This window comes from Bactrocera dorsalis, chromosome 1 (assembly GCF_023373825.1).
Source record: "Bactrocera dorsalis isolate Fly_Bdor chromosome 1, ASM2337382v1, whole genome shotgun sequence".
Classification (NCBI taxonomy): domain Eukaryota; kingdom Metazoa; phylum Arthropoda; class Insecta; order Diptera; family Tephritidae; genus Bactrocera; species Bactrocera dorsalis.
The window spans coordinates 28,102,865-28,130,852 of NC_064303.1; the positions used below are offsets into that span (position 1 = coordinate 28,102,865).

General features: G+C 34.0%; 2 protein-coding genes across 5 annotated transcripts; one reads left to right on the forward strand and one right to left on the reverse strand.

Annotated features, from left to right (window-relative positions):
* The first annotated feature begins 822 nt into the window (after positions 1-822).
* On the forward strand, positions 823-27,346 carry LOC105223770 (uncharacterized). Of its 4 annotated transcripts, none has more exons than XM_049456334.1 (6): positions 823-953; positions 17,441-17,674; positions 18,518-18,749; positions 21,842-22,050; positions 22,570-22,741; positions 24,938-27,346. In XM_049456334.1, exons 2-6 carry the CDS (start codon positions 17,472-17,474, stop codon positions 26,645-26,647), a joined length of 2,526 nt encoding a protein of 841 aa, XP_049312291.1. In that variant the 5' UTR covers positions 823-953; positions 17,441-17,471; the 3' UTR covers positions 26,648-27,346. The 4 variants fall into 4 exon arrangements, with proteins under 4 accessions (XP_049312291.1, XP_049312290.1, XP_049312308.1 ...); XM_049456333.1 differs by lacking the exon at positions 823-953 and adding an exon at positions 5,717-6,120; XM_049456351.1 differs by lacking the exon at positions 823-953 and adding an exon at positions 5,757-6,120 and having other exon boundaries at positions 21,842-21,972.
* On the reverse strand, positions 1,913-5,540 carry LOC109579400 (jerky protein homolog-like). The gene is made up of 5 exons (XM_049451038.1): positions 5,401-5,540; positions 3,773-5,219; positions 3,394-3,687; positions 2,287-2,343; positions 1,913-2,218 (listed from the first exon to the last, which is right to left on the reverse strand). Exons 2-5 carry the CDS (start codon positions 4,463-4,465, stop codon positions 1,913-1,915), a joined length of 1,350 nt encoding a protein of 449 aa, XP_049306995.1. The 5' UTR covers positions 4,466-5,219; positions 5,401-5,540.
* Positions 27,347-27,988: the final 642 nt, after the last annotated feature.

Here is a 27,988-nt window from a genome sequence, read left to right on the forward strand (position 1 = left end):
TCGAGACAATTGACGCCTTGGAAGAGATTGATCGGCACGTTTTTGCTGTGGTCGGAAATCGTTATTGTCGGCTGGAAATCTACTTACAATAGAGTTTGAATATCCTTTTATATCAAATATAAATCTTTCCCATTAGATTATTGGTCTGGCCCAAAACCTTATATTATTGTATAATTAATAATTATATTAATCTAAGTTCACTAAACCATAAACATTTTTAGTTTCTTGTTCTTTAAATATTATTTTTATTTAAGGCATAATGAGTGGTGATCAACGTTTTTCGTTGCAAAAATATTGAAACTAATAGTACCATTTATGAGAATTCGAAGACGTCAACAATAACAAAGGCGAGGGGCCAAAGCTTTCGCGTCGTTAAAATTTTGACAAAGCCGTGTGTCTATTGAAAAAAATATTACTTTCTTAGAGCTCGCAGAGTTGAAGATCTCACTTTAGGATTTGGGAGTTAAACGAATAACCCCACTTTGGTACTGGTAGCATTTCTCACACGGCACTTTTAGAAGCTCACACCCCAAATAAATTGCGTACTTATAGGTGAATCTCCGAGTACAATTAGAGACCGCTGAGAATTTAAGAGACATAAGAGATATACTAGGTGGCCAACTTAACGCCGACCACAAATTGCTAACAAGTGTGGGCATACTTTCTTCTGAGATCAGCCAAATTATTGTTATTATATTTTTTCCATGTCATCGCTCGTGCTCAACAACTCAAACTTACTCACACTTGCTCACAGGTATCAAAAGAGCTAATCAAAAAGCTACCCACTGTTGCCGCCCGCTGGCTCTAGCTACAAATCCGACTACGACAACTCAGTAGCCAACTTACACAACCGGAATATATAAGCGATAGAGACGGTGCTGCGCAGCAAGCTCCCAATTTAGTGCTCAATTTAAGGTAGAGCATTTTATAATACTTCATTGGTTCGATTGTGTGTAAGTACGTGTGTATATTTTCTCACCCGCTAAATGAACAAATATAAGGAAAATATTATTACAATAATAGGAGGCGCAAAAAAGCACAATATAGCGCAGGAAAATTTATTTTGTTTGTACTTGTATATGTTCTTTTTTCTGCTGACGACTGTAGTGGCTGCGCTACAAACAAATTGTGATCATTGCTATCTGGCTCATTGTCGAGAGTGCACAGTGTGTGGAAATTGCACTTCCGTTTATAACATTTGGTATATAATAGAACCGGAAAGTACAAAAATAATGAGAAAGAGGTGAGAGGTGAGAAATGGATAACAGTTTGATGTTGTGGTAACGCCGATAATATAGGGTTCTTTCCTTTAGAAAAGTGTCTTTCTTTATGGGGATACTAATATATGTGCATGATTTCAAGGTACTCTTGGGATTACTCTTAGGTGTCACAAATATTTTTTGATCAAATGGTAACGATCGAAGCATATAAGTGTATGGAAAATTGAATTAAGCCTTGACATGCTTAGCTCTGGAACTTATTTTCAAGTCGATATAAAAGATTTATATTAAAATACCTGAAAATGTCATTTCTTTTGCTAGTGAAATTTGATCAACTGAAAATTTCCTTCATTTACTGTATAGTACATATGCCAAGAGAGGGCGTCTCGATTTTCACAAAGTTTAGAAATTACTGAGAAAGATTTACGGAAAGTTTTAGCTGTAACATGAAAGGGAGTATATTGGGATCATAAATAGGGAAAGTAGTCCAGTATAGTTTCCTTAAAAGTTACAGTGGAGTCTGGATATAGTGAACTAATTTCTGCAAGGCCTGTTCGCAGTATCGAGGTTGTTCACTGTATTAAGGTTAACATTTTTTTTTTAACTTGGTTTATTAGCTTTAAATTCATGTTTGTTTATGTAAACAAAACAGGTTATATGTATAAAGTAATTTTTTGAAAAATACATACATATTATTGAAAGAATTTGCGAATAGATGTTTGCTTTTTGATCTCGGAAATTGACTTTTGGACCGCTTTTTCGCGTAGACTTTTCAGTACTAGTATGCCAGCATAGTCAGTGGTGTTAGCTTCAGCCCATGCGATAGCTATATCGAAGCTTTTAATGGCTTCAGTAGCTTTTATTGAATTTCCGATCTGTCCTTCGCCTTGGCTGTCATCACCAGATTCTTCAGTATCCATGGCATAATTATCTAAATCAATTTCTTCGTCAACTTGGATTGAATTCCACTTCTCAATATCTTGTTCAGTGTAGATTTCCTAAAACAAATAATGTTCACATAAAAACTTAATTAACAGGTGCTTGTCAAGAGGGTGAATAAAATTACCTCCGGTAATACAACTTGCAGCAGACCCTGTATATCATGAACTTCTTTCCATTTTTCCTGCAATATTTTTTGACGAAGTAAGCTCAAAGGAATATCATCGTATTCATCCTCGCTTTCGTTTGCTTCTGTAGTATTTAAGCATACTAATAAAGGCTTCCAACATTTTTAGGGTGATTTTTTAAGAGCTTGATAACTTTTTAAAAAAAAAAAACGCATAAAATTTGCAAAATCTCATCGGTTCTTTATTTGAAACGTTAGATTGGTTCATGACATTTACTTTTTGAAGATAATTTCATTTAAATGTTGACCGCGGCTGCGTCTTAGGTGGTCCATTCGGAAAGTCCAATTTTGGGCAACTTTTTCGAGCATTTCGGCCGGAATAGCCCGAATTTCTTCGGAAATGTTGTCTTCCAAAGCTGGAATAGTTGCTGGCTTATTTCTGTAGACTTTAGACTTGACGTAGCCCCACAAAAAATAGTCTAAAGGCGTTAAATCGCATGATCTTGGTGCCAACTTACGGGTCCATTTCTTGAGATGAATTGTTGTCCGAAGTTTTCCCTCAAAATGGCCATAGAATCGCGAGCTGTGTGGCATGTAGCGCCATCTTGTTGAAACCACATGTCAACCAAGTTCAGTTCTTCCATTTTTGGCAACAAAAAGTTTGTTAGCATCGAACGATAGCGATCGCCATTCACCGTAACGTTGCGCCCAACAGCATCTTTGAAAAAATACGGTCCAATGATTCCACCAGCGTACAAACCACACCAAACAGTGCATTTTTCGGGATGCATGGGCAGTTCTTGAACGGCTTCTGGTTGCTCTTCACCCCAAATGCGGCAATTTTGCTTATTTACGTAGCCATTCAACCAGAAATGAGCCTCATCGCTGAACAAAATTTGTCGATAAACACATTTCGAACCGAACACTGATTTTGGTAATAAAATTCAATGATTTGCAAGCGTTGCTCGTTAGTAAGTCTATTCATGATGAAATGTCAAAGCATACTGAGCATCTTTCTCTTTGACACCATGTCTGAAATCCCACGTGATCTGTCAAATACTAATGCATGAAAATCCTAACCTCAAAAAAATCACCCGTTACTATTACATTTGCTTGCAGCTGATTCCAAGCAAGCATTAAAAATGATACAGCATCCTTTAAAGTTAAATGTTTTAGAAATTGTGTGATGTCATCCTTTCCTACAGCTAAAAGCAGGAGATGCTTTTTGTAATACAGCTTAGTTAAGCGAATCACATTTTGATCCATAGGCTGAATTAAAGGCGTTACATTTGGAGGCATATACATCACGAATATGGATCCATCAGCAGTTTTAAGTTCATCTTCTGGAGGATGGCAAGGGGCGTTATCAAGCAAAAGGATAGCTTTGGCTGGTAATCCTTTCTGTAGTAAATACTTATGAATCTAATATCAATTAAAAACGAATAAATACTCTGCAAAAATGTTAGGAGTTGCATTATAAATGTACCTGAGGGACGAAGCAATGGTGAAACCATTCTCTGAAAATGTTGGCAGTCATCCATGCATTCTTAGAGTTCCGATAGTCTACCGGGATGTCATAAGCCTTAAAAGAGCGCGGCTTCTTGGCATGCCCAATTATTAAGGGTTTGACTTTATGCTGACCAGTTGCATTTGTACATGCAAGAAAAGTAATTCCGGCCTTTTCTGCTTTTCTTCCCGGAGCTGTTTTTTCTGTTTGACTGACATACGTTCTATCAGGAAGCATTTTCCAAAACAAGCCGGTCTCGTCTGCGTTATATACTTGGTCCTCGCAAAGCTTCAATTCGTAAATAATGTTTCTGAGTTTATGCTTAAAGGGATCAGTTGCCTGGATATCCGATGAAAGTTTCTCACCACACACTTTTAAAAGTCGGATTCCAAAGCGAGTTTTAAATCCAGATAACCAACCGGGGCTGGCATGAAAGCTACCTTCTTTTTCCTTAAAGTCAGCATGCAGCTTCATTGCTTTTTTCTTAAGCATTTCCCCAGTAACTGGACAATTTTTGTTTCGTTGAGCTATAAACCACTTATATAACATCTTCTCCATGCGGGGATACTCGCCTTTTCTAAGAGTCTTCCGCTTAGATGCTCCGACTGCCTGGTGGGATATAATACTACGAGCATTTTTTTTTATTCCCGAAACTTGATTTGGCCACACCATAAATCTTTGCTAAGGATGAAACACTAGCACCTTTCTAGAGTTTTTGAGCAATTTCAAGTTTTTGCTTTAATGGAAGGAATTTCCTCACAGGCATGATAACACTTAATTTATTAGCACATAAACACTTTTAAAAATACATACAACAGTACACATTCACTCAGAAGCGCTTTGCACCCGACAAGAGACAAATAAAGACTGGGACCAAATACATAGCAGCAGCTTTTCCAGTAAAAAACATAAAATGAGCAATTTCGGGGAATACCCGACTTTATTTCTGTTTAAATTTTTTTAACAGTTTATGCTTGCCGTTGCGTTTAAAACTCTGTTCACTATTTCGAGTTTTCGATAGTTCACTATTTAGAGTACTCAATGTAAATTTTTAGGCGTTCACTATATCGAGGTGTTCATTATACCGGGGGTTCACTATACACAGACTCCACTGTAGTTCAAATTATTGGATCAAGCTAAATATATTTTATTTTCAATAATAACATTGAAAAGAGCTTAGTTTCCAAACTTGTTTATTTGATTTTGATGTTTTAAGAGGTTTGAATGTTCCACAGAATTTCACACATTTGAATTAGACGCTTACTTTTTAAACAAGCTTCTTAAAATCGGGATAATTGCTGGGTTAGCGTTTTTGCTTCTGTAAAGAGATTTTCTTATTTTAACGAGTATCTACTATAGTTGGTTCCAGTTTCTAACAATTTCACTTTCATCTGTTCACAGTCTTCTTCTTGCCGTAACCGTTTGACTAACAGTTAAAAAGTTCATTGTATCAAAAACAATTAAATGATATAAAAATTTGATAAAAACTGAATAAAATAACAGACGATGAAAAACTGCAGATAATTAATTGTAAGATAATTATGGAATAAAATTTGAACTTAAAACCCATTAGGCATATGTTAGAAAATATTGTTCCGCTCACTTACTCGTATTTTTGCGCTAACTTTCATCGACACGAAACCACTGTGCTTGCTTTCACGTCATTACCCACAGACACAAGTAGTGTGTGCTATCTCGGCCGCTTCTTCGTTTGATCGCAATCTTGACGTTGTAGACTGTGTAGCTCCTCGCTAGCGCTACAGCTGACTTCGGCTGCTACTTAGCTGGCGGTCTGGCTGGTTGGCTAACTTGCTGATGTCAACCACAAGGAGAGCGGAATAATATATTGTATTATTGAGAAGCTCGCCAACTATAGCTACAACTTTGCTACTTTCAATTAATGCGAATTGTATTGTAGGTGCGCACATACGAATCGTTGAAGAGCACAACAGCTACTCAGAAGACTATACGAACTCATACCCGGTACACGTACCGCATGTATTCGCGCCGCGCGACGACAACCACAAACGCTTTATTCCACAGCTTTTTCAAGTAAACAGCCATCGCACCGTATCTACCTTTTATAATAATATATTTAGTACTCGTAGAAGTTAACGTCGATGACGGCGGATGACGGTTCGAAGTTTGCTTTAAAATTTTAAACGGTTGTGCGAAACGAACGTGTTTTCGAGCTGCTCGGGGGCTTTACATTTTTACGGTATTTATTGAATTCCAACCTGCGAATTCGGAAACAGCGACGGAGAAAAGCTAGATTTCGCAGAAACCACACGCGTCGACCCAAAGATATTGCAAAAATTTTCACTGAGGTAAAAACATACATACATACATACATGCATGCATATGTACGTATCTGTTTAAGTGGCTGTGTACAAGTATGGAGTTACGGGTATAAGCAATCAAAGTGTGATGATATCAAATATTATACTTACATATGTATATGAATAATGTGAGGTGTTGATTGACAAAAAACTAATTATTTGTCATTTTCAATGAGTGTTGTTGTGATATCGAGTCGGTTGACTTCTTGTAAAAGAGGAAGAAGAAAATGTATTGTGCGAAATTCGACTAGCATTTGTGCAAAATTTAATGTAAGCGAGCTGTGCTCGTATATAATTTTTGTATATTCTTCACGTGAGGGTTTGCTGTAATCAGCAGTCGCCATATCTCATATCTCAGACGTAAAGTAGCTGCTAGACCTGTGTCCATATCTGCATATGTACATAGATACAAATACACTTGTCTATATAATATAATTTCATTTCTGCCTGCATGTGTATGTTGTTACCAACATACATACATATGTATGTACATAAGTATAACAATACTTCGCAAAATATGACAATATTAAGTGGTACGAATATAAACTATGAAATATGGCCTGTAGAAATGTCAAGTAGCTGGATATCTACTATATGTTATACACAAACGTATGTATGCATAAATATTCATAAGTAAATATGTGTGTTAATGTGCGAGTACATACCCATGCACTCGATATATAGTACATTCACAAGTGAACTTTGTTGCTCAGCCGCAGTGTTGATAGTGTTAACGGTGAGACAATAATTATGACGGTAACGTTGCTGAGCAATAATAACAAAAGTGATTATGAACGATGATCTTGGTGTCGTAATAGCAAGAAAAACTTCAACTAGAAAAGTGCTTAAGTGTGGTAGCAAAAGTAATAAAAACATAACAGCATGTGTATGTATATAAATATATAACTACATACATATATGCGAAAATATACATACGAGTACATATACAAAAAATAATTAAAGTTATACAAAAGAATTAAATAAATAAACGATGGACAAGTCGTTTTGGCAGTGCAAAAAATATATTTACCGAAAATACAGTGAAAAAATAATAAAAAAAAATTAAGAAAATAAAAAAAATACTTAAAACAATAAGAAATATTATAAAAAACTTGAAAAAGTCAAACATTAGAAAAAAAACAATAAATGAAAAAGAAAATAATAAATGAAAAAGAAAATAATAAAAATTAAAATAATAGATATAATTTTTATTAAAATAATACAAATTTTTATTCATAAAAATTCAAATAATATACATACATATTTTCTTTTTAATATATGAGAAGAGTAAAATGTTTAGTAATTATTTTTTGCTATCACAACTGATTTATTAGCAGAGTTATAAACTAAGTTAAGATTTTAAATGGAATATATAATGCAGAAGACACATCTTATCACGTACATACATATATTTACTAAAAAAATCTGCAATATATTGGAATTACTCGTAGCTACAAATATTAGTGTGGTCCAGGATCGGAGGATTATTGAAATAATTTGTAATAATGGCATATAGCTTATTAAGAAAATTTGTTATGCATGGTCTACATTGGTAAAAGTAATCCCAGAAATCTTTGAATCCAAAAAATTAAATGATCAACTTTTAGTTTTGAATTACCTTGGATTAGCAATGAGATTGAAAATTTTATTTTTTTATTGATTTTTGTTTCAAAACATTTTTGATTAAAAATTTAGAAAATATATTTTCAATTTAAAAGATATTTTTTTTTTAGATTTTTATTTTTTTAATTTTTTTCGAAACTTTTGTTTAAAAGTTGGAGTAACAATTAACACAATTATTTTTTTAAATTAAAAGCTGGAACGGACATAGATAAAAACGAAAGTTTTACATATTTCTAACTAAAACCATACATATATTAAATCAATTAAATATAATTAAGACAAAAGAGCCCAACTTTATTGATATTTTATTAAAAATAAGCTTTCCTTTTCTAAAAATGACTAAAATCTTAGAACACAAAGCACGAAAACGCGAGAAAATGTTACCTGTGAGAGAATTCCTTTTTTTAATTATTGATTATAAGCTTTTGATTATTTTTTCTCAATCCTGTATTTTGGCTTTAAAGTTAAAAATAAAATTTACTTTGATTTTTCGAATTATTTTTTTTTATACCGGATTAAAAAAAAATTATAAAACACGAGAAAATATTAACTCCAAAATAATTCCAGTATTTTGGCTTTAAAATTAAAAATAAAATTTACTTTGATTTTTCGAATTATTATTTTTTTCATGCCGGATTAAAAAAAAGTTTAATATCAAACTCGATTTAAATTTTTAATGCGGAATACTTGATTTTTTTTTTTTAATCTCTTGTTGTATTTGTTGAATATTTAAACTTAAATTTATGGTACCACCCTAATGGTTATTTATTTATTGTAAATGCATTTGCGCAAATATTAGCTACAAAAATAATGAATCACAGAGAAATATTTTTTACTTTTCTCTGGAGATATTTATTAGTGTGTAATTGCAATCATTAAGATTCGACAGAAGACATTTCATTGTGAAAGGGAATAATAAGTAGAATTGCAAATAAGCATGATAATTAAAAAAATGAAAAATAATGAGGATTTATATATGTATATGACTAGTAATTTGTAGCTGATGTATTCATATTCAATGTATAGAAATGACTACTTTTAGCAGTAACCATAGATAAAATATGGTATTTTATGTTTTTCATAAAAAGTATGAATTACAATATTTTTCATATTCCAATATTATTGTAATTGTGAAGCTATATGTATTATACAGGCATGGTATATTTACTAAAGAAAGCAACGCTTAGTGCGCAATTCTGTCCAATTTCACTTTACGTTAGTTTCGCCTCTTCGAAGTTTTGTGCTAATTCAGACTAAATTTGCTCTCTAGAGTTCTTCTGTGTCATCAAGTTTGCGAAATAATATATCAATAATTTTCTTTTCTTCTGTATGTTGACATCAATTCCGCTAAAAAGACAAAAAATTTGCTATTGTTTGCTGCCCTCAGGGAAATCCTGACAGTCCCAAAGCTCTCAAAACTCCACAAAAGCACCTCACAGAATCTCCCATCACTCTTATCAATGAGTATTTATTAAGAGATTTCTATGTAAACCTGCTCCTTAAGTACTCAACCATATCCACGTAACTGTATTCCTTTTTTTTTCAGGGAAGCTGGCATCATTCTTAGACGAGCTCTTAATAATTTTCGATATACAATATGATCGGCTGATGATTTTTATGAGAAGAATTTTCATGCTAAAAATAATCTCAGATACTTGCTTTTGTCAACTAGTGGGTGATCTTTATTATTAAGGAAGAAGGAAAAACGTTAACTTCGATTGCATCGAAGCTGTAATATCCTTTACAAATAAATTTCCGTACACGAACTTGTATTGCTGCTTTATGCTATACAAACTCGATCTGAAAAATTTTTTTATATTATATTGTTGCCAATTGTCCATGCCAAATTTCGAAGCGTTATACATGATTTTGATCGTTCAGTTTGTGTGGCAACTATTTGCTTTAGTAGTACGAGATCGGTTTTCCGGCCAATACCTACCCTTATTTACTGATTTTTATCTCGTATTTTCGTATATCAGAAAAAGTGGCCCACTTTTGTGAAATAAAAGAAGTATAATATTGAAGAAATTTTTCAAGAGCTAATTTTCATCTTGTTTAAAAATAACAATTGAAACAGAAAATAGCCAAAACATTTTAGAGTAATAGAGGATTATGCCATGAATTTCTTTCGAAACAAAATTTTCTAACTCACTCAAAACCTAAGAATCTTCCTTGCAATATTTGTAGCATTGGAACCAATCAATTATTGAGGCCATGATGATACATACACATACTTATTTACATGATTCTGAGTTACTTAATTTACTTTCCATACATGTTTTGTACTCACATTTACATACGAAATAGAAAACGAACTCAAATATGTATATAGATTTCGAGTATTTATTGTACCGATTATTGCGATTTACAAAATACATATATGTACTTATATATTTATGTAAATATTGTACTTGCAAGTATTATATACATATATGTATGTATTTACCTACATGCATACATATGTATATACTTAGAGCAGCTTCTATGCAAATCGGCACAAGTAGTTGAACTAAAACAAATTCAAAATCTATTGATTGGCCGATCTTCCAATGAGAATTGTTTCGGCTTCAATACAAAATTCAGCAAACGAACATAATCAACAAAAACAAAATGAAATCTTCATACATACATAGTATTCAATAATACATTCGTAGCACGCGTAATTTACTATAAATAGACGTAAAGGTTCATATAAATCCGATTCGATTTCTTCTTATTCGTGTTTGCTAGCATTCCTATCTCTTTGCTTTAACACAACTTTGTTGATGTTTTCTTATAAATGTACTTGCACATGTCCGTTTGTATTTAATGTGAGCACATACATTCATACATACATATGTACATATGTTTATTGTGCTCTCGAACATTTTTTTGAAATGCGAAAATACAATGGAAATTTGTAATTTGTATCCGCGAAATTCTACCAAATATATGGGAAATAGAGAGCAATCGGTGTTGAAAATGGCAAGCGATCTCCAAAAAAGTCGTAAAGTTGTCCATAAAAAAAAATTACTCATACGTCGTTCAGAACGATCTTGAAGTACATGTACATTATTATATTATATATGCACGCTGGCATTAGGGTAAACCATTTCATTATGTTTAAATATAAATTTTTGTTCACTAAGATCCGACCAAAATCAAGTACTACGAGTAGGACTATTTTATTCTTCAATCAGTTCATTATGCTATAGAGTATAATAGTTTTGTTCACCTAATGGTTGTACTTGTATGTATCACTTAAAACTAATCGATATAGAGGGTTATATACCGTATGTGCAATATAAAGAATCAAGAGTTTAAATCTATACATATGTACATACATACATCCGGAGCTATCAAACCTATTTCAACCTAATATGGTACATAACAATGTTGTAGTGTTTCCATGTTACAGGACTACAACTACGCCTACTATATTGCACAATTTTAAATAATAATAATTATGATTCTTACACTTTCCAGTATACAGATCAAGCAGCAATGAATATATCTGGGCAAAACTTTGCACATATATTGGCTTTGAGGTTTGTTATACCATCTCAAGTGTAAAAATTGTCAAAATCGGAAAGTATTTGTCCAAGCCCCCAGTTACAGAACAGTTTAATCGGAAATAACGGTTAATCCGTGGATAGAGTTTTATTCTAATAATAGTATGTCTGTGCTTAAAAACTGGGTTGAATCGGATCAATAACTCCCTTAGCCCACATACATACATCATAATATCGGAATATTCAAACATCCGGTTGATTTTACTCCATACATATTGCTGATGGTATGTGCGGTACCCTAATGAAATTCAGAGAGCATTTTATTTTGTTAATAGTTCGTTGGATTGCCCAAAAAAAAAATACCTATCCCTATCCCCTATGTAGTCAATATTAAGGATGTCAAACTGAATATGTATTACTATAGTTTAATGCCGAAATTCACATATTTTCGGTCCACTAATTATCCCCACTTTTATATACTAAAAATACTAGGTATTATGAGCAAAAAATAGTGAGACTTTGTTCACAATTTTGAAATTCCTAATTTATTCTTAAAAATTTATGTCGTCTCCTCAAAGTAATTGCCCTTGACCCAAATCTGCTTTGACGGCCGGTTGATCGTCTGGGTCGCAAGCATATACTCGTGACTCGACATGAGTAATAATACATTTCATGACATTCTGGTAGTTGGAAAGCATTGTTTCGCATTTTGGAACCAATCGTACTTTCCCTTTTCTTAGGCCCAAATGATCTTTCATAATGGTTTTCACTGAACCTTCTGATATTCCAACGATGCCAGAAAGATATAAAATTGCTTGAAAATATATTCTCAAGTATACTTCAGTAATGTCAAAAATAATTTAATCAGCGCTTCCCTATGCACCCAATAAAGCCTATGTATAAAAATTTCCGGCTATCCACCTGATAAAATGTGTGACACTTTAATAAATTTAAATGAACAAGTTGTCTTAAAATCATGTGGTTTACCGCTGAAAATAAATAAAATTGGTCTAGACTTTGGTCTAAACCTTATGTGCCTAATATAATGAATGAAGTTAAATGTAGTTTTCGTCAATAAATCCACTTATTCTCTAATTAACAAGTCAACGCAATAGAAATATAAAAAATCGGGGTGCAATCATTGCTCTGACCACTTGCCTCTCGAGAGACAATGATGAACTTGAAAGCCAATAAAAAAATTTAATTCTTGCAAATAAATAACTCTATTTTGAATAATACCATATTTATGGCCTACATAGCGGTATTTTTGATAATTTATTTGGACCAAAACTCCTTTTCGACATATTAATGCTATCTTTGGAAAAAATCGTTACATTTTGCGTCAATACTTTTTAGAGTGGGTTTCACAGGAAAAAACTTGATAAAAGTAGTGACGTCATGACCAAAAGAATGAAAACGTTTTGATTAACAATTACTATGCAAGTTTGACAGTTTTTCTATGGTAAGTTGGTTCGCCTCTTTCGTTTGCACAGCATGAGCAATCTTCTTTCAACCTTTGGAATCTTTTAAAGGCTAATTCAAAATTGTTTAAAAGCTGGACCCAAAAAACAATATATTTTTTATCGTTTTGTCAAACCAATGAAAACGCCCTAATGTCAAAATTTCCATACACAGAACCTTCCTTTTTTTTATTTTCGGTGTACATATGTATTTATTTACCTGAAGAAAAATATTTGTATGTACATACATATATAACATAAAGTATCAGTCCATACATAACATTCCTATTTCGTTTTGTATTATGGTTCATTATTAAAAAAGGTGTGGATCCAAATATTCGGGTATTCTTTTTAATTTATTTATACGAGTTCTTACTTTTGGCGATATAAGACCGGCAAGAGGCAACGGCACTGAAACTCGTATGACCATAAAAAACGTAATGATTTATTAGTTGCTATTCAAAATTTAGGTTAGGTGGTTACTGCGAAGCTGATAAAGCGAAGAGGCTAGATAGTGTGTACCTCTGTAAAAATGTAGCGATGACATTTAGACGTATAATATACATATATATTTTGGTATATATATAAGTATAGTAATATAGTATATATAAATATGTATATATTCATGTAGTTTTGCACAAGGGTAATACATTTACAATCTTATCGCAGCCATTCGAATTCTTTAAACAATTTTTTTGTTTACTTTGCTTTCGTTTTTGCGTTATTGCATTAAATGAAATTGCATAAGTCCGATATTTGCAACTGTAAATGTGCGGCAAGTTAGAATAACATTTAATTAACAAAATGAGTTAGATAAAGTTGAACAAAATTAATGAAAGGCAAACGAATGGAAGCCTCTTCGACAACATAAGTGTTAGCGATAAGGCATTTTGGCCTAACGAAAAGTTAAAAAAAGTTATTGTTGTATAATCAGAAGAATACATGACTATTTATAAAATTAGTAATTATTTATAAAATTCTGGATATTTTTATGATGTAATCTAATTTCCGAAAAGGCAGCTGCATGTGACCATGTGTCGGCTGGTAACAAATGTTACTCACATGTCGAGAATAATGCTTTAACCAATGTTTACATACTTACTACATACATATGTACATACTTATGTATACAAATAAGGAATATTATTCGAGTGTTATGCGTCGTTTACGCGAAGCTATTTGTAACAAGTAAAAAGAAGCTTAGTTCGAGTGCAACCGAACATTTTATACTCTTGCAACTTGCAGGAATCAAAGCCTGAGAAATACCTTAAAATGTTAAATGTCAACCAGAGGTTCGGAATCTCAGCAATTTTATATATACATACATATATAGTACTATATATAACTCATACACTGTCCAAAATATTCGTCATAAGATTTGTTAGAAAATGATGTATGATAATCCTGATATTAGTTATATAAAATATATATATATATATAGTTATATGGGGCTAGCTCAAGTTTTCGCCAGATTTTATTTATAATAGACACAAAGACACACTGTAATGAGTTAAACGCATATTGGCCGATATACATACATATGTATGTATGCAGTACCAGGAAGTATTTATATTAGGTACATATATGGGTCCTCAGGTAAGTACTGACCCGATTCAACCCATGTTTAAGACACAGAGATATTATTATCAGGAAAGTTTTAATTATATGTATATCCCATACATTGCCTGGGGTTCACATATTCGGTAGCTAGGGGTTTGAACATCTTTGTTTGGATTTGGACCATAAGGTGGTTAACTTAAAGGAATTATAACTGCAAATTCTTATCCCGTTATATTAATTGCTTCTTGATTTGTACCCTGGAATGTGAAAGAATCAAATGGCATTTAAAACTGAGTTATATGGGCACTACCGTGGTTGTAGCCTGATTTCACTCATATTCACATTGTGTTGTAGAAATATGAGAGAAATTTCGGGTACTAAATTAAGTCGAAATCAGTTGGTCGGGTCCTGAGATATGTGATTTCACCAAAAAGTGGGCGGTGGCCCGCCAATCGTCCAATTTTTATTGACGTATTTAGTTATTGCTGTTTCACGCTTTTAGTAATTTTTAAAAGTACTGTTATATGGAGAGTGTGCGGGATTATCATCCGATTACTACCCTTTTTACACTGTCGGTAGGTGTTCTTATAATATGCGAGTTGGGTAAACTTGGTTGTTGTGGCTTTAGTGGTTCAGGAGATATGTGCATTAAACTTATTAGAAGACGTTGCCACACTACTTTTTCAAAACTTTTTGCCCTCAGGTGCCTCTTGCTACTACGATATCTGTGCAAATTACAGTTTAATATCTTAATTTCGTGCTTAGTTATGGCGCTTTGTAGGTTTTCGGTTAATGGCGTTTTGTGGGCGTGGCAGTGGTCCGATTACGCCCATCTATTAATTTTTTGTACTAATGAAGCCTCACACCAAGTTTCATCAAGATATCTCAGTTTTTACGGACGGACGGACAGACAGAAATTCACGCGGATTTCAACTTTTCTCGTCATCCTGATCATTTACATATAAAACAAGAAAAAATGTTAAATTCGGCTGCACCTAAGCTAATAAGTATACCTTTCAAAGGTGCACTTCTTTTAGTAACTATGTGTTCAGTTTTTATGGAAGCTAAATGCTGTAGTAATCCGCTCTGAACAATTTTTTTCGAAGATTATATTATTACCTTAAGCAGTAATCCAGTTCAAATTTCGTGAAGATACATTGTCAAATGTGAAAGTTTTCCATACAAGAACTTGATTCCGATCGTTCAGTTTGTATGGCAGCTATCTGTTATAGTAGTCCGATATCGGCAGTTCCGACAAATGAGCAGCTTCTTGAGGAGAAAATTTGCAAAATTTCAAAACGATATTTTAAAAACTGCAAGACTAGTTCGTATATATGTATATAGACTGACGGACAGGCAGACAGACGGACATGGCTAAATCGACTCAGCACAACATACTGATCATTTATATATATATTTATAGGGTCTCCGACGCTTCTTTCTGGGTGTTACAAACTTCGTATAAATATAACCCTATATCTATTTCGCTTAGTTTTAGGTAATACGTACAACCGTTAGGTGAACACAACTATTAATACTCTGTAGCAACAGATTACAAGAGTACACAAATTAAACGAATATTATTTTATTAAACCCCTAGAATAAAAAAAAAACAAAATTTTGTGATTTTTATACCCAACGTAAGATGAAAATACCATTCTTATAAAGTGAGGTTATAATAATTACCACACGTTTTAACTCAATTAATACAAAAATTAAAAGTATTTGGTTTTCATCGCAACTTTTCTTCCATTTAATATGATTGGGGTAGGCAGGTTGTTATAAATAATAGGTAACATATGTAGGTATAAACAATAACATTACAAGGCTATTCAGGAGATAGAGCGAATATCGTATAACGTAAAACTTTAATCGCGTTTTACTCGAAACTACTATTTTCAACACTTCTGACATGATTTCTCAAGTTCTAATGAACCGATTAACTTGAACTTTGGTGTGGACCTTCTTTATATAACTCTCTATGGTTGGAACTAGGATTATTAAAAAATTTTGATTTTTACTAGTTTTAAAAAATTTTGATCTTTGCCAAAAATCGGGCAATAAATTCAAACAGTCGCCATTTACTGAACATTTTTTTTATTTATCCTAGTTCAGACGATAGCGGCATTTGTACTTATTAAAATTTTTTTTTCTTTTTTTTTCTGATCACCCAAAGTGTTGGAATCGTGTCAGGAAGGGCGCCCCTTATTTTCAACCCCCGCCACGCCACCACGCCGCAATTAATCAACTTATGACAAAATTTTTATTTTTGTATTCTTAAAATATTATAAATATCTGATAAAAAATTGGATGGTAAATTTCCTTAGTTTTTTTTATTGGACTTAAAAAATGTCGTTAAATAGCGTTTCTAGACTAGAGTACCCCCTTAATGCATTTGTCTATCTCTTAGGCTTTCATATCCAGCTAGTGATAAATCATTAAGTATTATTTAGATATAAGTATCTTGAGAATTGCGTGGATTAAAAATATATCCAAATGACCCATGAAAGGAGCTCCCACTCATTTTAATTTAAACATTTTACTTTACTATAGATTGTTGAACTGTTATTAAATATATTTTTGTGAATTATTGGCAAATTATAAAAAATAAAATCAGAGATATTTCAAAATCTTATCACAACCTCTCATTTGAATAAAAAGTAATTGAAGATGAAAGTTACATATGTTTGTATGTTCCATTTTCCAATCATGGCTTCATTTCAGTTTTGAAAAAATATTTGCTCGTTGGTCACATCAAATAGTGAGTGTTTGAGGATGCAACCATGTTTCAACAATGGCTTCTGATTAATATCTTTTAGTAGAGTATCTTTAGGTTTTATCCACGTTGAAGGCCGGAATCACTGTTTCTCCAAAAATTGTGTGCATTCTTAAAATATATGTATATATAAATCAGTACAGTTCAGAGCCTGCTTAAAACTTGTGAGTTCCTCTATTTGCAAGCAACCCAAATGAGGGGTGAAGATTAGCTAAGCACTTGACTGTAAGCATCAATTAAGCCTATTTATGGTCCATAAATATTCCTTAAGCGCAAATTATTCGTTGCGTTGTCGTCGACGATTCTTTACTTTTATGCTACTTTCACGGGCTATCTAATTAAGAACAAAAATAACAATGCACACAAACATACTTATAATATTTTTTAATATACTTTAGATATTAACGCAGGCATCTGATTGCCGCCGTTATGACAAGCTTAAATGGTGATGCTTTCGTTATGCGAAACGGTCGCTCCACAAGCCAAGTATCTATCTATAACTACCCCGAACACCTCAATCCATTCTACGAGGATGAACAACACAAACGTTTGCGTTTCTGGAAAATAAATAAATCCAACAACGGAAGCGGTCGCCGCAATAGTTTTTCTTTAGGTGGTCTGAAAGATGTATGGTAAGTAAATTATATATACTTTTATACTTTGGTATTTTAAGCATGCGATGAAAGTCTATGTTCGAACATAATTGAAGGATCTAAGTCTAGTTTACCTTTTTAATATACAAGCTACTGGGTTTTCCAATTGGGATGATATGATTTCCAAGTGTCGTTTCGGACATTTTAATATTCCAAGAAGTTCTCCATATAATCTGGCGGATTTTGCGAAAGGATTTGGGCTGGCATCCGTATAAAATAGCTCTCACTCAAAAGCTGAATCCATTAGACCCCCGTCAACGTCGCGAATTTGCTGATTATATCTTGAAACAATTCGAAAACGATATCGATTTTTTTAAATCATATCCTCCGATGAGGCTTAGTTTCCTCTGCGGTAAAAAAACATTCGTTTCGTTTCATGAACAACTATTACATTCACCTAAATTGACAGTTTGATGTGGTTTTTTGTCTGGAGGAATCATCGGTGCGTACTTTCTTCGAAATGAAGCAAATGATGGCGCCGTTACCGCCAATGGAGAACGGTATAGATCTACAATAAGCAACTTTTAATGGCCGCGATTGGATGAAGGTGATCTTGAAAACATATGGTTCCAACAAGACAGTGCTGTGTGCCATACAGTCCCCTAGTGGGACACATTTCCATTAATCAAACAATTTCGAACGGTGTTGCTGCGATAGTTATAGAGAGTGTCATGAGTCCAAAGAGTTGTCTTTGAGTCAATTTATCCAAAGAGCACTTCAAAAGATTTTGGTTGCTTCAAATCTCTTAAACAACGAAATCTCATAACTTTCACTATGATCATTCAAAAGTTAGTATTAAACTGCGTTTATTTTACCTTACAGGACGTTCAAGTCATTTCGCCTTAAGAAGAAGTCCTCAACATTGGGCATAAACAAAACATCAGAAAGCCCACCACCACTACGTCGAGATCTGCAGCCATATAATACGTTGAATGGAAATGATCTCAGCCTACCCGATTATCGCACTCGTTACTCTACACCAGCAGGCATCAATGAGAGCTTTCAACGTAATGCGGCATACAGGAGTTCATTGCAGAATGTGGCTTCTGCAAAGGTAAAACAAATTAGAATCATACTTTCAAATACGAAACCATTTTACATTATATAGCTAAATAATTTGTTATTGACGCACATTATATATGTAGTACTAGGGTTAAAATATACTTTAGAGACTTTTTCGAATGAAATATAATATTTTTTGAGAAGCTAATTCATGTTACATACATATATAATTGCCCAGCTGCGACTATTAACCAATAATTCGAAAGTATTATGTTACATATTAAATATTCTAAATACTATAGAGTCAATTCGATCCACATCGAGAAGAAAGAAAATATTCCTCAAAATTTTTTTTTAAATTAATGTAACCTATAACCTGACGGTCATGTAGAACTCACTTCAATCATTTCATCAAAATATTACCTATGGAAAGCTTAAAGTACGTTCCCAATAAACGGAAGTAATTCGACTAGGAAATCAAGCAGAATCTTAGATAACACTATCGATTTAGTAATTCAATTCTAGGATCATGTAACCCCTTAAAATAGTTGGCGCTTTGTGACATTCTGGATTTTTTACTGAGACAGGTGGAAGAAACTTGATGCAAAATTATTTTAAACGAATTAATTTTTCGAGTTTTAGTCTAATATATGTAGGTTCGAATTTTCTATTTTTATAAAATTTAATACAGAGTTGCACTGAATATTAAATATTAAAATATTCCATTGTGGGAGTTGTCTCCAATGAATTTTATGGACTGTTCAAGTTATTAGAAAAACTGTTAATTAACATCTTCTGGCCGTATTTTACTTTATATCATACTAAGTATCTCCTAAAAATAACCAATTTTTTTTAATATAGAACAAAAATACGCATTGTATTACCTTTGAAAGTTATTATTTATTCAAAATATTTAGGTTCTATTGGACTCAGTACCTAATTTGGAACGATCAACCAGCGCATGCATAAATTTTTTAATGTCATTTATGGGAATGTGCCTCAGCACCTCAGTTAAGGGGTTATATACAGTTAGAAAGCCAAAAAAGCGAATTTACCAGAATTTTTTCTGAGAAAACTTTTAAACTTATTGATCCAAAAAATTGTACACATATTATGGTATCTTTGAACTGTATTTTAAGACTTAGTATTAGTACAAATATTTATTTTGAAAGGAATTACAGCTGATCTCCGGGAGCTCCTCTCATATTAAAGCTGATTGAATGGCTGGGAAATCATTATAAAATACTCCTTTCATGTTGGTTTTCACTTTTGGAAATAGAAAATGATCACATGGTGGTAGTTAAGGCGAATACGGAGGGTGCTTGTTGAGAGAAATATGTTTTTCATCAAAAATTCAACATCACTTTTTTGGTCTTCATTTAATTCATGTAGAACAAAACGCACACAGACCTTTCTTTTACTAAAATCTTTAAAAAAAATTCTCGAAAGTGTTTTTACTCGTATTTAATCCTTTTTGCTACTTTTTGCCAGGACGATTAATGATTTCTGAACGACCAAAGGCCATCATTTTAACCCTCCTGACCATTACTTTAAACCGTGTAAACCACGTGTAAACTTAAGCCGACTCATACAATCATCACCATACATTTTTTCATCAATTCGTATGTCTCAGTGAATTATTATATCCTGAACAGGCTTTATTATGTTTGACACGAAGTTTTAAACATCCAGAAGTAATCGCCGGAGATCCTATAAAATATATATATGTATATGTGACCTGGTCTACGGAAAGGGGCTTAGGTGTCAAAAAATCAATTTTAACTTTTTAGTTGATTCGGATGGATTGTTTATTTTTAACAGCTGTTTCCCAGAAAACTAGACTAGAAAAACTTTTCGCACGTTAGCTCCCTTTTCGTAGACCAGGTCACATATACATATGTATATAAATGATCACGTTTTTTTTTTTTTTTTTTTTTTTTTTTTTTTTTTTTTTTTTTAAGTTTAAGGCACAATATTTGCTCTTTGTAAAAAATGATCTTTCAATGAATGAATGTATATTTTTAATGATGCAATTTCGTATTTTTGGGACACATCTTGTATTTTTATATGTATTGCGAGATTCGCTTATATGACCTGCTAGCTCCATATATCCAATATCATGGCTTTTATCTTTCAAGTTTAATTTTTTATAGTATAACATATACTCTGTGACAAAATAGTACCCGAAAATTGTAAATAAAATGCAAAATATTTAAATTTTAGTTTGGAAAACAAGAAAAAATCACACGGAGCCAAATCTGATGAATGCCGTGGTAGATAATGGTATTCATTGCGTTTTTGGCTTTAAACTCGTTCATATTTTTTGGCTCGATGCAATAGTCTGTTATCATCGTGTAGACTCCATGCTTATAATGCTTTTCATGAATGTAGGATCGAAATTCGCATAATCAAGCATGTCCAATGAGACCTGTCTACAGTATATTTCTTGAAGAAAATTCAGCTTTATCAGGACGAACCGAGCAAGAACACTTTTCATACCCAAAATATCCACCAAAAACATTCCAACGGACTCGCGAAAGATTTCGAGGTCTCTAATACTTGCCGGTTATTTTTTTAATATTTTGATCCGTTCAAGAGGTTTAAGGTCGTCCAAAGCGAGCCGTGTCTTCAACAATACCTTTGTCAAGCTTTAAAGTCTTTGTACCATTCGTAGGCTTATGTTTTTGATAAAACTGAATCACCGTAAAACTTTTCCAACATTCCCATTGATTCTTTGGGATCTTGATAACGGTAGCATAAGTTAAACTAATACTGATATATTATATTACATCCAAATTTATATTTAGGGTATTCCACCAAACTCGTAAATGTAGAAACTTATAAGTTCAAAATTTTACGCTTTAGTTTTTTGGAACGCTCCTTTTTTTCATAATGCGTAATAGGTAAAATATCAGTTTATGAAGCAAATACGCGTCGATTTTGCCTCATAGTTTTATACGAAACGCGTAAACTCTTTTTCATACAAATTTTGACAGCTCATTTATAAGGCACAGAATTTTACGAGTTTATGAATTTTATGAGGCATTTATGAGTTTGATGGAATACCCTAATTGTGAATAAATGTAATAATTATAGCAGTTCTCTCCTTACTTTACATGTTACCATTTACCATCCTTCTTACAGGATAATGGCGGCTCACATTTGGATTTCAATCGAAATAACCAGTATCGCAGTACCATACAGGTGATGGGCACAAAATCCAGCAATCACAATAATAGCTATTCACGCACAACACCGGTGCCACAACCAAGAAGGTATGTGTACGGTGGGTCTGTGACGCCACAGCCACTCCGTAATTCTGATATCGGTGCAGGCATTGGTCTATCACATGGGTGAGTTCACGCTACATTCCGTTCCGTTTCGTTTTCGTTTACGTTTGGCGCCATAAAAATGCTTTTCCAAGGGAATAACAACAACAACTTTCTTATAAATCTGTGATTAACTGTGGGTTTGATTGTTATATACCACATATACATACGTACATATGTATGTCTCGTCACGGTTGTGCTTTTATATCTGTACACACATCTTAAGTACATACTTCACATGTATATAAATCACCAAAAATTCGGGTTTAGAGCAATATAAATGTGATTATATAAATGTATATAAGTATTCATTTCGTGTATATGTGTGCGTTTGTATTAATTTGTTCTCATGGTTAAGGATTACTCAACGATTGTGTCTCACCCCACCTGCGAATTTGTCTAAACCGGTTTATTTACGTTAATATTACAATGTTTACCTACATAAATTTACATAAATTGCATTTGTGTGAAAGTGTTAATTGTGCATTTTTTTCAATTTTGGTTATTTACATTTTTTTTCTTTTTTGCCAAACACTCAATTAGATCATCGCAAATTAGTATGGCAAGCACAAATCCATTCGAAACTGACGATGATGACGAGGAAAATAATGAAGATGTTTCACTGGCCGGTGACAGAGAGATGATCACTTCAACGCCCATTAAACAACGAATACACCGTAAAAAACGTCGTGCACCTGCGCCGCCAACCATTGGGGTAAGAATATAGTATTTCATAAATTCCGTTCATTTTTAAAAAGTCACATACTCATAGCTGATCCACATATAAAGGATGATCCATTTTGAGGTTCCCTACTCTTTTAAAGAAAAAACTAAGAAACTTTAAATTTAATGAGGAAGGTCTATTATCATTCCAAAGAACATTCTTTGGTATTTATTTTTTGAAGATTATCTCTTTCAAATGTTGGCCGCGTCTAGGTCTCAGATGGTAAATCCGTTTTCGATGACTCGTTCGAACATTTCGATTGTTAACTGACGAATAACACTCGTGATGTTTTGCTCCAAGGCCTGAATCGAAGCGGGATTGTCCTCATAGACTTTGCACTTTACATATCCACACAGAAAAAAGTCAAGCGGTGTGATATGACACGATCACGGTGGCTAATCGACCGGCACGAAACGTGAAATTATCGACTCACCGAAGTGTTCTCTCAATAAATCCATTGATTGATGTGATGTGTGATAAGTGGCGCCGTCTTGTTGAAATGAAATGTCGCCGAAATCACGAGCTTCAATTTCAGGTACCAAATAGTCGCTTATCATGGCGCGATAATGGTCGCTATTGACGATTACATTCTCACCGGAAACATTTTTGGGGAAATATGGACCGATGATTCCATTGGGCCACAAACCAAACCAAACCGTTGTTTGCATTTGAATAAAATGGCAGCTATTTATTGAATCTTTTCAGGTTGCTATTCGTCTCAAATAAGGAATTGCTAGATTATATAGCCATTGAGCCAGAAATGGGCCTCATCATTGAACAAAATTTAACTCGACCTCAGTTCTTGCACAAGCTGTATTTTGTATGATTTCAATTTAAGATTTTGACGTAAAATGCGCCAAATCGTTCAGTCCGGGGTTTCGGTCGAATATTATCCAATAATGAATGCTGGGTGATGGTTGGCTTAGTAGGCCTATTATGTTAACTATAATTTGAGCGAAGCACGCGAAACACATCCTTTATAGGACGGGAATTTTCATAATAAAGTTGAACAATTTGTAAACATTGTTCATGCGTAAGTCTTTCCCTGACGAAATGCCAACCAATTCTGACTAAAAATAACATTAGTTTTCGGACGTACGCAATTTCTGGAACCTTTTGCGTTCTAAAAAAGAGCAGCAAAAATATGTTTTGCGTGATATCCCTTAACAAAATAGGTGTGAATATTCGCTGCCCACTCGTTACTTTGCGGAGTGTAACAATATGATCGGAACACGATCTGTTTGTGCCAAAAACTGTTTGTTGCTTTCTCAGCAAACCCTCAAGATGGGCCTATATTCGGTTCACAAAAAGTTTGTTGTTCTATAGTTTCTATATACGGATAGATCGCGTTTTTGGAAACCTTAACAAGTATGTCTGTTAACAAATTGTCCGGTAGTTGCTCTTAACGCCAAAATAAGGAACGAAATAGCGCAAAAAAAGGGCGAAATAGTGTGTGGAGACTGCAAGGTCAGGGTACACATGAACAGGGTATGTTAAGTTTTTCACGAAGTTTGTCAGACCCAGAAGGTAGCGTACGTAAGAATACTATATGTTGAAATAATCAGCATGAGGAGGTGAGTCCCTTTAGCCATGTCTGTCTGTCTGTCTATATACCTTTGCGCTAACTAAATCTTCAGATTTTTAAATTTCTATCGATCGTGAATGAAATTTTTATATTAACAGCGTGATAGCTTAATAACGCGCTGAAAGCCAAAGCTAACCGGTTATAGACCCATAGTCTCTTAGACAAAGTTGTTCAGAATTATCCATAGAACATTTCCCGCATACGCGATTTTTCTTTTTATTTGGCTCCCTGTAAATCCACCTGCTCCAATGTACATATGTACTCTACATGTATGAACGGAATACTGTGTCAAACATGTGGTAAAAAAGTACTCTAAGCTCGACCGAAATGTTACGACTTCGACATAACTATCCTCTAGTTATCATAGTATTGTAACATACCTAAATTTTGAAGTTCAGTATGTTAAAATATCTTCTTATGTAAGGATGATTCATTTCTACATTTCATGATTCATTCATACATCCCATTTGGATGATCGAACTCACTGGATGTAGAATTTTAATAAATATTAGACTATAGTAAAATTTAAAGCATTTATTCAGATCATTTTTATTTAACTTTTTTATGCTAAAATTTCCGAAATATTTTTTTTTTTTCAATAGGTCAACAAAACTTACTCGTCAGCGGATTCTAGTCTCGATATGTCACAACCGCCGCAACCGCTACCTGAACTGCGCATAGAAGAATGCATGGATATTGCAAATCTTACAGCTGCTATAGAAAATTTCGTAAAAACAACAAATGAAGACACAGCGGAAACAACTCCAACCGCAACAACAAATCAACAGACGGAACACGAACAAACTTGTAGTACTGTCGTAATAAAAGAAAATGGCGTTGCTAAACCTATACGTGAGGATGCGCCGCCAAGTTCTGGCCACGCAGCGCCAGAACCTACTGCGATTGTGGATAAACAAAAGTCCGATGGAAATGCTACAGTCGAAATGAAAGAAAGTGTAGAAGTTGACAGCTTAAAAGTGCAATTACCTGCAAATCAAACGCAATCTAATAAGGAGCAGGAAGTGGGACATGTGGAATGTATACACGTTCACACGGGCACTCCACAAACTCCAACAGCAGCTAAACGGTCTAGCGAAGCTAATCAGTTGACAAGTTTTCGAAGCAGTCAAACTCGTTCGCCCGAACCAAAACAACCGATTACCGCAAAAACATCATTTACTCTTACTACACCGCCTGCGACACGACGTGACTCCACCAAGAAAGCAAAAATCACATTACATACTACGGAACCGTTGAAATTTCCAGAAACGGACGAGCTAAGGATTACCGAAGACACCACCACACCTAGAGCTGAAACATCACCATCAGCTGTGAAACCCGCAGTGGCCACTAAACCACACATTGCTGAAATTCACAAACCAGCCCGGGGTATTACAAGCACAACAACCGTTGAACATAAGGAAATACTGAGAGAACATCGGGAGCCACCAATAAGTCCTGTGCCACCAGTACGTCAAAGCACACTGACGAAACATGCGCAAAAAACCATGCCGAAAGAACTCAACGCAGAGATATCGTTAAATATCGTAACACAAAATACAGAAAGTACAGTGGAACCAGAAGCAGTACCCACCACTTCCGCAACAGCGCTAACCATTACAGAATCACACGAAGATTTACTAGAAAAAGTAGTGTCTTTACCTAACGATAGTGCAGTTACGAATGAGACGACAACCGCGCATCAAACACAATCGACCACAGAACTGCGAGAGGAAGTGCTCGAATCATTATATCGTCCCAAACCGACCACTTCATATATGGAATGGAAGAAATCATCGCTGGCACCACTCGAAAAGAATGTGCCACCCGAAAAACGCAAATCAGTCAAAGATATCATTGAATCGATCAACAGAAGTCAACGCTTGTTAAACGCATCCGCGCACAAAGATACAGCACACAACGGTTCGAGTTTATCCATCGGACCGAACAGCGGTAATGGTACGCCTTTGCCACAGCGCAAATTTAGCGGTCCATCGGCGGTTGAAAGAAATCTCGCCAGAGAGATACAACGTACAGAACTTAACGGTAATGGCACAGCGTCTGGTGGGCAAAACGACGATTTACCCACAACATCGACGGCAGCTGCAACACCAGTGAATGATAATGTGAACGGCGATGGTAGCGGTCTTGCACAAGATCCACAAAAACTAAACAATAATGAAATATTTAAGAAATGTACAGTAAAGAAAGAGGTGCAATATGACTATAGAGAACAATCGCCAACAACTTCTAATCTCGATTGGAATCCGGTGCCGAAACCTAAGCGTAACAAAAATCTGTCGGAACAATGAGGGAATAGTTCATCTATGATTTTGTTTACTAGTGGTAGTAATTTTAAAGTGAAACTAAAGTTTTCACACACCTCTTAACTACATTCGGATGGATTAATGTAATTTACAAGAGATGTCAGTAAATGTGTGGAGAATAAAAAAATTGTCTTAAATTGATTAAAATGTGCCAAAAGTTATGCTTCGTGTCACGGCAATTTAAGTAAATTGCATACTTTTAGGCGAATATATATTTATATTTTTGTTTGACCACATGAGGTGCTATGTCTGCTCAACGGCGTCCTCGCTAAACGAGTAAATTTGTTTATTAACAGAGTGCTCCATATCATTTTCTTCTTCAATTTATTGTACTTGATGGTGCACTCGACTCCAAGCAATTTTTGTTAATAATTATAATAATTTTATTTTGCATTATTTTAATTAATGAGCATTATATCTACCAAAGAGATCTACCAAGGATATCTGCATACGTATATGTATGTATGTACTCATATATGTATGTGAGTGAGCGTGCAGGATCTAAAATGCAATGTTGGCCCCACTTAATGCGTAACAGTACAGCTGCCACACTGGTAGCATACTATATTTATATTAATCATTAACATAACTGGTACTTTAAACTTTATTATACTGAGCTAAATGTGCAATTGTCTGCTTAGTTACTAGACTAAATAAATAAATATATATTTTACCCAGTTGAAATTATTGGGTATTATTACAAATAACCGTTTTCTTAATATATATAGTATATGTATATATTTGTATATTTATATATATATCGCATAATACACGATTGACAATAAATTTGATCGAGAAATATTTTCATGTTCTCGCTCGATTTGTCCCGATAAAACTGAGTTTATTTCAAAAAGAGTACCGTCTCTTTAGACCTGCTTGAACTGTGAATTCCGATCCCAGATTCATGGAGATTATTTTAACTGCCGTCATGTTTCTGGTTTATGAATTTGACATACAAGTAAATCAACAATCATCGGAATGGAGGGAAAAGACGAGCCAAAACCAAAAAATCGCGTGATGCTCATTGTTTTTTTCGATGTCCGTGGTTTGTTTCATCATGAACTTGAACTTCCGGAAGGACAGACGGTCAATAAGGAGTTCTAATTGGCATTTGCGTGAGGAATCGTCGAAAGCGGCTGGAATTGTGGAAGAACAATTCATTGACTTTACACGATGATAATGAACCATCGCATCGAGTTCCGATTGTAACCGAATTTAAAGCCAAAAACGCAATGAATACCATCGATCTACCATCGTATTCACCAGATTTGTCGCCGTGTGATTTTTTCTTCTTCCCAAAATTGAAATTGTCGCTCTGTGGAACCC

Coding starts and splice junctions, on each gene's coding strand:
- LOC109579400 (XM_049451038.1), bottom strand. CDS start 4,465: ATGGTGTGGCCAAATCAAGTTTCGGGAATAAAAAAAAATGCTCGTAGT. Junction 3,688..3,772: donor ACCATTGCTTCGTCCCTCAG/GTACATTTATAA, acceptor TATTTACTACAG/AAAGGATTACCAGCCAAAGC. Junction 2,219..2,286: donor TGCAAGTTGTATTACCGGAG/GTAATTTTATTC, acceptor TATTTGTTTTAG/GAAATCTACACTGAACAAGA.
- LOC105223770 (XM_049456334.1), top strand. CDS start 17,472: ATGACAAGCTTAAATGGTGATGCTTTCGTTATGCGAAACGGTCGCTCC. Junction 17,675..18,517: donor GGTGGTCTGAAAGATGTATG/GTAAGTAAATTA, acceptor TTTACCTTACAG/GACGTTCAAGTCATTTCGCC. Junction 18,750..21,841: donor AGAATGTGGCTTCTGCAAAG/GTAAAACAAATT, acceptor TCCTTCTTACAG/GATAATGGCGGCTCACATTT.